The 12,024-nt window shown below is 44.2% G+C and overlaps 1 protein-coding gene across 2 annotated transcripts; it reads right to left on the bottom strand.

Annotated features, from left to right (window-relative positions):
• Positions 1-471: 471 nt before the first annotated feature.
• LOC147874680 (transcription-associated protein 1-like) lies at positions 472-11,603 on the bottom strand. 2 transcript variants are annotated; one of them, XM_087344579.1, is made up of 7 exons: positions 11,015-11,603; positions 10,611-10,760; positions 9,982-10,181; positions 6,338-6,414; positions 1,077-1,171; positions 710-848; positions 472-604 (listed from the first exon to the last, which is right to left on the bottom strand). In XM_087344579.1, the coding sequence occupies exons 1-3, from the start codon at positions 11,117-11,119 to the stop codon at positions 10,131-10,133; spliced, it is 306 nt and encodes a 101-aa protein (XP_087200705.1). In that variant the 5' UTR covers positions 11,120-11,603; the 3' UTR covers positions 472-604; positions 710-848; positions 1,077-1,171; positions 6,338-6,414; positions 9,982-10,130. The 2 variants fall into 2 exon arrangements, 1 of the variants encoding a protein (XP_087200705.1); XR_015534010.1 differs by lacking the exons at positions 6,338-6,414; positions 9,982-10,181; positions 10,611-10,760; positions 11,015-11,603 and adding an exon at positions 1,363-1,439.
• Positions 11,604-12,024: the final 421 nt, after the last annotated feature.

Here is a 12,024-nt window from a genome sequence, read left to right as displayed (position 1 = left end):
CAGTTAAACGACTGTCAGCTACACGATGACTGCCGTACATGTTTACAACAAGACAGACGCAAGAAACTGGTCTCATACCGCAAGTGTGCGTGTCTATCACCGGACACGCAACGTCTCTGTGATTGTCTGCATTTTCTCCTTTTCCAATCTTTCCCATCAACAATTCTCAAATGATCTGTAACTTTTCCTTTCTGTTTCCAACTCATAAAAGAACTCGATTCCTTACCGTACGTAGGGGGGGGGTTTCAAACATTCTTTGATTTTGGCGATATCGGTACCTTCGCGAAACCCCATCCACGCAGACCAGGCTTTACTCAGACACTACATTACCGTCGAGACATACTAATTTCTAATTTCCCACAGAACACTATCTACGAAAGTCATTATAATTTTTAATCAACCTCGAAATAATACATCACCGTACTCACCCGAGTCCATCGCTCGCTGGTGCCTCATCGTTTCAGACGTCTCGAGCCAGACGACGTCACAGAGCTGCGTCCAGGAGCGAGACGTGGTAAAATCTTCTGGTTCAGAGGTTCACGACGGCGATGAAGAATGATGATATCATAATCACCGTGAATGTGAAGAGGGCTCCGCCAATCACCTCAAAGCAGACATAATGACAAGAATTTATAATTACGTCGCTTCTGTACGTACGCTCTGAAACTCGATCAGTGGGCATTATCTGACAATTTCTCATTGTACTCACCGGAGTCCTTAGTTCGCTGCTGCTGTAATATAATTTTCGGGTTGTCGTGTTAGCGACCTCACGATGTAAGCGGCCGTCATCCTCACCGCACCGTAAACCTCAAGTCTTGAACGAGTGTCACGTGGTTGTTACCACTGACCTAGAAGGAGACGGAATGCGTGGGCAGAATCACAGAACAATCAAAACGTAAAATAGAATAATATCTCAGAATACTTAGTTCAGTGTTGCAACGTCATTTCGGCCATCTTGTCTTGTGTGACGTAGGCCAAGTCACGTTGTATCGGGAACAGCACGCAATATAAGTTTTTCTCTCAACGTACTTTCAGAACTCTCTACTTCAGAGGACGGAATATTTCATGCAACTCACCTTGAATGACTTAAGTAGGCTCTCGTTGTACAAGACGTAGCACCCGGGGACACACAACAGGACACATGTACTCTCGCCTGTGCGTTGCCACAGTCCTAGAGAAAAATATATAGACGATCTTATATCACGCCAGACACAAATGCCTATAAGTCAGGGTCATTATCTAGAGCCTCGTATTACCACCACGAAAGCTTCAACAACTCTTTGGCTGTCGAATAAATCGAGAATTAAACCAAACACAAGCTGAGACGTAATATCAAAATGGCCGACTGAAGCCCCAACTTACGTAAAGACTGCGTACATCCGCGCTGTACCGAAGCAGGAGACAGACAACCGGGAAAAACTCAACTTGTTCGGAGAAAACAAGTTTCGCGGAGCATGCTGGGAAAGGCAAAGATAAAAAACTCATCCAACTGGCGTCGGCAGAGATGACTAAGGGGCAGATAAAATTATACGCCCAGTAATAAAACACTAAAAGCGAAAACTCAATGATTTAATCGAATGAAACCAAATCGCGGGACGGAGGGTCAGTCTCAGACCGTAAATGGTCGTAGAGAATAAAACAAGGATCGAAAAACATAAAATAAACGGCAGCGTCCTCTGTGCGGGAACATCGGGACCCACCAAAAGCGCCGTCCCGCACAGAGGGTGCAAGAGGTTATTTTGCTTTAAGAGGTTTGTTTTAAGTTCCTATGACCACTTAGCGGCTGGGGTTGAGCCCCCCTGTCGGTATTATTCCATATCAATTACTGCTCTTTCGCTGCTGGTACAATTTTCGCAATTTTGAGTGGTCCTCTTATTATACCTAATCTTACTATGCTCTTGCTATATCCCCTAGACAAGATCTGTTGCCAGGTCGGTTAGTCGAAAGAGTTGAACGACTCGCCTCGCCCACGAGGTCCTGTTTTCTGTAGCGTGCGAGCGCAAAGCCAACGAGTTGGACTCGTCCGACTCGGGCGGTTCGTTGGAACCCGGCGCCCGGGCCATTGTCCGGAGCCGGGTCCGCGACTCTGCTCGCTCAAGAAACGGCCTGGGCCTCCACCTCCCTTCGTGGGGCGCGGGGGTTAGGGCGCGGGGGTTAGGGCGCGGGGGTTAGGGCGCGGGGGTTAGGGCGCGGGGGTTAGGGCGCGGGGGTTAGGGCGCGGGGGTTAGGGCGCGGGGGTTAGGGCGCGGGGGTTAGGGCGCGGGGGTTAGGGCGCGGGGGTTAGGGCGCGGGGGTTAGGGCGCGGGGGTTAGGGCGCGGGGGTTAGGGCGCGGGGGTTAGGGCGCGGGGGTTAGGGCGCGGGGGTTAGGGCGCGGGGGGTTAGGGCGCGGGGGGTTAGGGCGCGCGTTTTGAATTCTGGTTGTGGATCCTATGTGGGATAATATGGGGATTTTTGGTGGGGAATCCTGCAGGATCGTGGGTAATATTATGTGGTGAATCCAGGGGAATATCCTGGGAATCATGGGTTGCGATCGTGGGAAATTCTGTTGGAAATGTTTGGTGGCAGATTCTGCTAGATCTGGGTAGGGAATCCTTGGTGGAGATCCTAGGAAATCTGTGGGGAATACTAGGATGGTCATGGGGAGTCCTGGTAAATCCGAGGAATCCTGGAGGTGATTGTCTTCGGGGATCCTGCCGTGGTCCTAGAGGGCAGTGTCCAGGGAATCCTGGGGTCCTAGGGGATGCTGTGGTTCCTGGGATATGGTGATGCTGCAGGGATCCTGAGGGGATGGTCCCGGGGGGGGGATCCTGGGTAGGTGTGATCATGAGGGTTGGCCCAAAGAAGGGAATAGCCCTGGGAAGGGGTGCGACTGGGGTAGTGGCCCTGGGGTAAAGGGTGTGGCCCTAGGGTGGCTGGCTAGCAGAAATATTGGTGAGAAGGTATAACCTTGAGATTTTTTAAGACCAGTATCCTTGACCTATACGTGACCTCATTTTGACATGAGTATGGTCAATCAGGTATTTACCGTTTGGCATAAATACGTATGACCTTGAGAATTTTAAAGACCTCTATCTGGCAAACTATTGGGGCGATCTTGTCTTGACTTTGTCATGACCTTGACCTAACAGTGACATCAATGTTACAAGAGAATAATCACTCTGATAACTGATGAAGATGTGAGGGCGAAATAATGTACAACAGTGGTCCCCAACGCGGTGCCCGCGTTGATACGGAAAGAGGTTATACTGAATAATAAAGGCCGTTCAACCATGAACATTATAAAATCAAAGCACAGATCTCGACTTACTGACGCCCATCTTGACGATTGTTTGCGAGCAGCAACATCATCCTACTCTCCCAAATTTGTAAAACTGGCCGATAAAATGCAGCGCCAAACATCACACTAACTTCCCACTTGAGTAATAATAATTGTACTTATAAAAGTACGTATTTTTGATTGCGTGGTTTCTTGTATCAATAAACGTCGTGTTGTTTTGTGTATTATTTGGTGTCCATATCTTATTTGTCCAGAGAAAGGAAAAAAAAGGTTGGGGACCACTGACGTAGGGCAATACATGCCAAACATTATCATCAGTGCGTTTGGTGTAATCACGCACGTCTGCTGATATCGAAGTTTCAACGTTCCTACGTGCGGATATCCGTATATCCCATGTACACACAAGATCGAGATTAGATACATTTCTTTTGTACATTCATGTATGTCTGATGGTACTCATGTTGATATGGGTTGCCATTATCCACACATTGAAGGCAGATTCATATTTATTTATGACGGACTTTGCCACAGTACGTATGTGTTTGCCGTGTGGTATTCTACGTCCATACAGCATCCAGTTGATGTGATGTGTCCAGATGGGGGGGGAGGGAGGAGGTCATAAATGCAGAGGGAGTTAAAGAGAGAAAAGTAATGCCGCACCAGCTTGGCCCAAAAGTAATATTCTGAGCAAAAAATTTCGAAAACGAATTCCCACAGTGGCAAAGCGTGACTTTTTCAAAAGTGTTGGCCAAATCCCACTCCGGGATGGGGGTCAGGGGAGTTGAAACTTTGGCAGTTGAGCTTTTGGATCGTAATTTATCTTCCATGATGAACAATTAAGTGTTAGCAGTCGAGGTTTGGCTAACATCTTAGCTTGGTAGGTCATGTAATCCCCTACTTACCCCCTCAAACCAGAACTATATTGTAAGATTTGAGGTTTCCACAGCAGATATTGTTTCTGTCATAATTGCGTTTGCGCAAATAGACTGGGAGCTTACGCCTGAATGAGGTACCCATCAACGCTTGTAGGGGGAGGTATTCCCATGTGTCATTTCAGATAAATCCATTCAAACAGCACACCCAAGTTACTGCTATTCTTATGGGCACACGCTCCAGAAGCATCTATACGTTAATGTGATTAAGTCAAGGTTGTTTACAATGTCTTCCGTGGTTTAATGCGTCACTGGGACATACGATTGTGTGGGTCGTATTAACCCGGTCAGTATCGCACTCCATTGCAGCATGCTGCCACTACAAACAGTCCTACATATCGGGTGGGATATCTAGTTGCTACAGGTTTCAGCGTGAACTTGTAACTTAATCAGTACACGAACTGTAAAGAAGTTCTTGACATAAACTCGCACAGTCCTAGGACAATGGATGTAAAATAAAATGTCATACCTTTAGTTGCAACGAAGGTAACTGTTGCGAGTAGCGCCAACTGGGACAATCATAATTAATAAGAAAGCTGGCCATGTCGTTGACCGATTGACTAACTAACTAGATGGCTTACCGAACCCGAAGGTTCATCACCGAATTAACCAAAGCCTTCCACCGGACCCTGTCCTGGGCCAACAAAATCCAGTCTCCTTCAACTCCTATCTCCCACAGATCCCGCCTGACATTATCTTCCCATCTACGTCTAGGTCTCTCCCCCTCAGGCTTCCCGGTGCACACCTCTTGCCCCATCCATGCGCGCTACATGTTCCACCCATCTCATTCTTCTCGACTTAATCACCCTGACAATACTGGGAGAGGAGAACATCATTATGCAGTTTTCTCCACGCCCCATCGTCTTCCCTCCTAGGCCCAAATATCCTCCTCAACATCCGATTCTCAAACACCTGCAATCCGTGTTCCTCCCTCTGAGTGAGAGACCATGTTTTGCACCCATACAAAACAGGCAAGATTATTGTTTTGTATACTTTAATTTTCAGGTTCTTAGAAATCAGACGGAAGACAAAATATTTTGGACTGAGAAGTAGCAAGCATTTCCGGAATTTAGTCTCCTCCTAACTTCGTCGTGAGCATCATTTTGAATCGTTTTTGTTGTTCCCAAGTATTTGAACTTTGTCACACTTTCAAAGGATTTATGAGCCACCTTAATGTCTGTCGGGTACATCATCGTGTTCACAAAAGCCCGCCACCGGGGTCTATCCTGAGTCAGTTGCATCCAGTTCACTCCATTGAGACCCATCTCCGTAAGATTTGTCTTAATGTTATCTTCCCACCTACGCCGAGGTGTTTCCTTCAGGCCTTGTAAACTTTCAACTCGCCCTAAAAACATCGGCTGAGGAGCTCGTCATGCATTTTTCTCTGTTATCCGTCCCACTCCCGTTTTGGGTCCAAACATCTTCCTCAACACTCTGTTCTCAGAGCCCCTCAGTCTATGTTCCTCCCTCAATGTGAAAGACCACGTCTTGCACCCATAAATACTTTGCACTCAATAATAGCAATCATTCCCCGGATTTAATCTGCTGATGTAGGAGATAATGAGAGGGAGATTCTTCAATATTTATTCTTCTAAATCCGGAATAAAATTTCTTTCAGTTCCCTAAAACGCTTTAATAATGTCGATGTATCAAGAGATGAAAAGTTTTAGAATTATTGTTCAGAATATAAACCCCACTTCTTAAGATCCACATATTTTTATTAAGATTCTGGGCCACGAAACAAGTTTAATTCTTTGAAAATTGTAAAATGTTAGTTGCCTACTGGAATATTCTTTTATTATAAATGTTGCCGTGAACAAACAGAAGTCATTACTTGAAATTGTGTTAAAAAAGTTTAATTCTCTTACACGAGTTCACAAATGCAGATGAAAACATTAAATGTGATGAACAATAATAATAAATAGGAATCCCTTACCTCAAACTTTGTTCAATTGTAAGAGACCACGACGTCCACCGTCAATGATCGATCTAATCAAAACTAAAACGGAGAGAGTGGAGGGCAGTTTGACAGATTTCTTAATAATTCTTATATAAGATAAGAACTTGTGATATTCTATATTAGTAAGAATTGCCACAAACAACATATTCCCTCCACCTAACATTTACCTGGGCAATACTCATTACAGCTGAATCTAAACGGTGACAAGCCGCTGCATCCAGTCTGTATTTCACGGTCACCAACTCTGAAATGACAAATGTTCGTGTAAAAGACAGATCAATGAAAATGTCACCTTATATTTTAAACTGCGACAGTAGTTCAGTCTCTTGTGTGGAAGGAAACAATCTTGGATGAAGATAAGTGCAAAATTCCTCTGACAGCATAGCCGAGTTTCCAGGAAATTCCAAAGTGCAATGGCCGTGACATTCCACATGAAACCAGATTCATTCAGAATGGAGTTGCCTCTTTCCACATCCTACGTCATTAGGAACCCTGCATATTCCAAACTGCATTACAACACTGATATTTAAACACCGCAACCTATCTGCTGTCACACCACAGCGACCAGAATGGCATATCCAGATCACATCAGGTGTTCCGAGTAAAGGTGACAATTCTGAAAAAAAAGTAACACACACATCGCGAAGACAAGTTTACTGCAATTACTGTCATCATCATTATTGCCATCTTCTTATTCCAAACATCTGATCTGCCATATGCAACTTCCGTGCTTTCAGTCAGCAATGGAAGTGTAATTGCAATTATCCGGGCTTTTGCATATTCGAAGGTGTGCGCAAGATGGGTTCCACGAAGTCTCACAGCAGACCACAGGATTCAAAGGAAAACGATTTCTTCTGAATTGTTGGAGCGTTTTGATGCTGAGGGAGAGATCTTTCTGTCCCGGATCATTACAGGTGACGAAACCTGGATACACCACTTTGAGCCGGAGACAAAAAGGCAGTCAATGGAGTGGCATCATCCTCAATCACCGAGAAAGAAGAAATTCAAGTCAACTCCCTCCGCCGGAAAAGTCATGATGACTGTCTTTTGGGACAGTGATGGGGTCATTCTTGTGGATGTGATGCCAAGAGGTGCGACCATCAATTCAGACGCGTACATTAGGACCCTGGAAACCCTCAAGAAGCGTTTCCGACGAGTTCGGCCTCACAAGCATCCAGCAGAAATTTTGCTCCTGCATGACAATGCACGCCCTTACACAAGTCCGAGAACCCGGGAAGAAATCACCAAATTTGGTTGAACGGTGCTGCCCCATCCACCCTCCGACTCCATCTCTTTGGGCCACTTAAAGATGCTATCCGCGGAACAAGGTTTGAAGATGACGAGAGCGTTATTCAAGCAGTGAGGACATGGCTACGTGCACAGGACAAGAGCTGGTACCGGCAAGGCATGCATGCACTTGTTCCACGCTGGCGTAAAACCGTACAAGTTGATGGGGACTATGTGGAAAAATAGTATGTGTAAAGGAAACATTGATTTATATTGTCACTAAATTTGAGCCATCTTGAATAAATATGTTCTGAGGAAAAAAATGTGGGGCATTACTTAATGAGCGACCCTCGTACAAACGTTCTAGGCTACACTTCAGCAAGTTGTCAAATGTCACTTTCATAAATTACAAAGGGACCCTTTTCCCCCGCCCAGTAACGTATCCAACGCAACGAATTATGGTCGTATTACGTAGGAAAATGGTGGGTACAAACGAAGTCAAATCAGACGACAAAACGATGAAGTAAAGCAAACGCGAAAAGCCGTTCAATATGACCTTCGTCACTGTGTGTTCGTAAATAATTTGTTTCGGCTACGGTAAAAAAATGATAATTTCCTTGTTAACCAAAGCAACGCGCCATTCATTATGCTAAACTACGTTCAATTTTTCTGCTACCCTTTTTAAAACAATCCGCACACCTACGCCCACATCTTGGGGCAGATTTTTATTCAAAGTCTTGGTTACTCGTATGGTCACATTTCCAGCAATTACAGAACCAGCAGACAACTGCCTGCCTTCTCTCTCTCGCTCCACACCCAATTCACATAACATGATGGAAGGATGACTGTAAGTGCTAAAGAAACTGGCAGGGTGCTGGGGCCACCAACCCGGTCGCAAATACTCAGACATTCTGTACTGTGGACGTGGGGATTCCCCACTAAGTAAAGGAGAGCCACCAAAAATTTCTTACTTTGAGGAAACATCTCTCCATGACACCAGCAGCAGCACTCTCAATGTAACAACTTTAACAAGTAGAAACACAACAAAATAAAGAAAGCAATTCTACAAAACAATATTTTGTATCTGACATTACGTCAATAAACAGTTTTACGAGATGAGTTTTAGTGCACGCTGATTACTGAATTGCCAGCATGTCTACACGAGAATTTCTGATTGTGGTCACAATGTTTATTAAGATCCCGGGACCCCTTCAACATCATGATCGTATGTTGATTGACTACCCAATAACAAGATCAATAAAACGTGCAACAAACAAAGCTACGTTCTACCTCCAAGAATCATACGCAAAGGAATCTTCACTCACAGACGGCTCGAACATCTAATATTTTAACAAACATCCTGCAAAAGAGCTGTACCACTTAAAGTCCTCTCCCTTCCATTTCAGCACGGATTCTTACAGTAGTAATAAGTTCTAGAAATGAATGGAGGGTAGACACGGGTTTCGTATTGTATGAATTTCCTTCCTGATTTCTGCCCTCTAAAAAATAACTGAGGGTTTTCGTGGGTGCGATATGGGAACCCAAGATGAGAGGAAGGAGGGGTTATGTAAAAATATATTTATGAGGGAGCAGCCAAGGTGGTCAACGAACACCAAACAGACATCATATATCATTTCATTTCCAGGTCAACAATCTTTAACCAAACTAAATGGTCAATAACTTCAGCCTGTCTCTCTCTCTCTCTCACATACACAAAAACACAATCTCTACATTCTTCCTATAAACAATCTGACTGACAACACTAACAAATTAGTCTTTCCTAAGCCAAGAACTCTTCACAACCATTTTACAGACATAAAATAACAATCCTGACAACACCAGCACTGGTACATTGTGACCCACATAAGTGGCACTGCCTTTCTATACTTGGTTCCAACCAACCACACCACTCCTCGATCCTAATGCAAATCCCCTTACCCCACCACCAACCACGGAATATACCAGAAGTAATACTGAGCCTCATCACATGTCCATGAGACTGACACCTGACAACTCTCAACTTATGGTTAAGTCTCAAATAAATGGAACCTCTGACAGTCATCTCCATTTTTGCAAGCAAATCCAAATTCATAACGAACACCACACCACAAACTTACAAGTTTTGTAACCGATCCCCTTGCTCAACACAGCAAACTCTCAAAATTAACCAAAAGCACAGAAAATATCCCGGCAGCTCCGCTCACTGTGCACAAAACTAAATTACTTACACTGGCAAATGCTCACTTATTAATTAGTAAACAGACCACATTAAAGGCTCCTCAGCACTGCACACATCTCACGTGTAACAAAACCTTATCACAAATAGTCACCACCCTCGTCTACAAGCTACACCTAACCTCCAATTTTGGTGTCCTATGAACAATATATTCACTAGAGAATCATGAATGCCTCTAGCATACCACAGATACTGCAATAATGCCAATCCCTCACCACATTTACGTCTTTCAACATATCAAATCTCACGCTTTAAGTCACAACATCTAAAGTACCTAATAAAATTGGACAGACTCATCTCTCTCACACGACAACCACATCAAATACATTCTAATGCTCATGTACTCACACAACGAATGCCTGGTTCAGACCGATATCAGTCTCTTGCGGATACGAGGTTCCTTCTTTGTCCCAGCAGGTTTAATCTTCTGACATCAAGTCGGTCTGCCAACTGTTGCCGCACGTACTTCAACGCTTCTCTGGCCGGCAGTACGCGGGTCACGTGGTGCTCAGTAGAATCTGAAGGATCATTCTGTTTCTCGTAATCTGCTACTCCCAGAAAGAGAAAATACATTCACATTCAAGAAATCAAGACATCACACTCTTCTAAGAACACACAGTTTTACTTCACCAAGCAGTTAACACTCCCACCTTAGCCAATGAACAAGCACCTTCCATTTTCAGAAGACAAATTCTGTCAAGTTCATTACAAACTCATTCACAAGTTAACTTTAAATACGGGTCACGACAGTGTCACAACCAGCGACCTGACAAATTCTGAACTCCCTCGCTTACAGATTCATACTGGAGCCTTTCTTTCCTCCCCCCCAGCAAATTTAAAACATTCGCCAAGTGGGCCATTATTCCACACGTCATAATACTGCAACTACAAACTCTACAACTCACACACATCACGTCAGACCCACGCAACTTCCGTTGCCACTGATTCAGTGGATATTTTACGAACAGTTCGCTTGCCGTCTGTTTGGAGCCGAGGATGTTGATCGCTGTCTCCAAGAAAAGAACAAGTGCCAGGTGTCCCGGCTTACAAGGCTCCCTCTCCTCGTGCCCCATTATGACAGCAAGGGAGTCTATAAACACCAGTCGGTCCATGCCCTTCAGGTTCGCCTGTTTTGATGTCATGGAGAAAGGACGTAAATGAAAGATTAAGAAATGGCAAGCCTCTACCACACAGCCAACATCTGTAGCACTTCTACTACTAAGGTGAATTCAACCGACAAGGGGCAATTAGATTTATTTTCCATATCACCATCAGTAATGCCACTTTATAATACCTTCTGGAAGCAAAGGTGGAAACTTCACCGTCAGTAATATAAATTGTTTCAATGTTGAACAATCTAAATTTATAAAACTGAACTCACCAGCTTCCTGTGATATCGCCACCATTGTGTAGTGACACACAAGGAACACCGTCGTAACTCTTTCATGGCTGCAGCAACAAACACTCCTACCAACATACACAACATTCCTTACTGGCTTTTCAGATATGAAGCAGAAATAAGTACGTCAGACGCTTTCAACAAGTTCACATACTAAATGTGGTTTTAAGAGAGATTTCAGGTTCTCACAGTGGTCGTTGGGTTCTAACACCACTTGGACTTACAGAAAACCAACACCGATTATGATTTTCAAACATTTAATGGTTCGCTATATCAGCTGAAGTTATCCTTGTGACTAAGCGCAATGCCATGAGGCAGTGGGAGCATGGAGGTAAACTCCATGCATTCTCAATTATAGAACTATGTGGAGGTCAGCCTCAAAATGTGGTTCCTTAAACTGGCAAAGAAAAATCACGTTCTTCATTGTTTCTTTGTAGTCTCAATAGAAGAAATAGACAAGTTCTTCATTTCATTAAAACCATTTGCTACTTTTCAGGACAAAAGGTCTTCTCATTTCAATAATGGCATTATAATTCAGAGAAGAAGTTTATTAAACAATTTACTCAAATGGATGAACTTGCCTGTGACTGCCATCTGGTGAGTGGCTCTGGCTTGCTTGTCCTGCAATCTGAACGGAATCCCATGGACTGCGGAGATCTCCACATGTGGATCATCAAAACTGCAACAGCGAATCACAATGAGTAAAGATAATTACACTCACATCCTAATGTTCAATGGTCACAGCAGTGGCCAATGCAGTAGCTGCTTCCTAAATCAGCAACTGATGTAAGAGGCACAGAGCAAATGGGAAATCTGGGTTTATGATATGACAAAGAAATACATTACTTGTAGAAGCCTCCTGGTACTGGCAGGATACTAAACACAAACTAATTGTGATACAGCCTCTAACGGGCTCACTGTACCAGTAAATAATGAGTTCTGGGTGCTCAGAGAAAAATCTATACCAGTGCCTCATAGACTGCCTTGGGACT

The sequence above is a fragment of the Zootermopsis nevadensis genome, unplaced genomic scaffold (assembly GCF_977971745.1).
Source record: "Zootermopsis nevadensis isolate Lab colony 2312 unplaced genomic scaffold, Znev_1.0 Znev_ptg000007l, whole genome shotgun sequence".
In the NCBI taxonomy this organism is placed as follows: domain Eukaryota; kingdom Metazoa; phylum Arthropoda; class Insecta; order Blattodea; family Termopsidae; genus Zootermopsis; species Zootermopsis nevadensis.
The sequence above is the reverse complement of the archived record's forward strand: the minus strand, read 5'-3'. Positions and strand labels throughout refer to the sequence as shown.

Coding starts and splice junctions, on each gene's coding strand:
- LOC147874680 (XM_087344579.1), bottom strand. CDS start 11,119: ATGTTGTGTATGTTGGTAGGAGTGTTTGTTGCTGCAGCCATGAAAGAG. Junction 10,761..11,014: donor GGCGATATCACAGGAAGCTG/GTGAGTTCAGTT, acceptor ACATCAAAACAG/GCGAACCTGAAGGGCATGGA. Junction 10,182..10,610: donor TCCTCGGCTCCAAACAGACG/GCAAGCGAACTG, acceptor TTCTGGGAGTAG/CAGATTACGAGAAACAGAAT.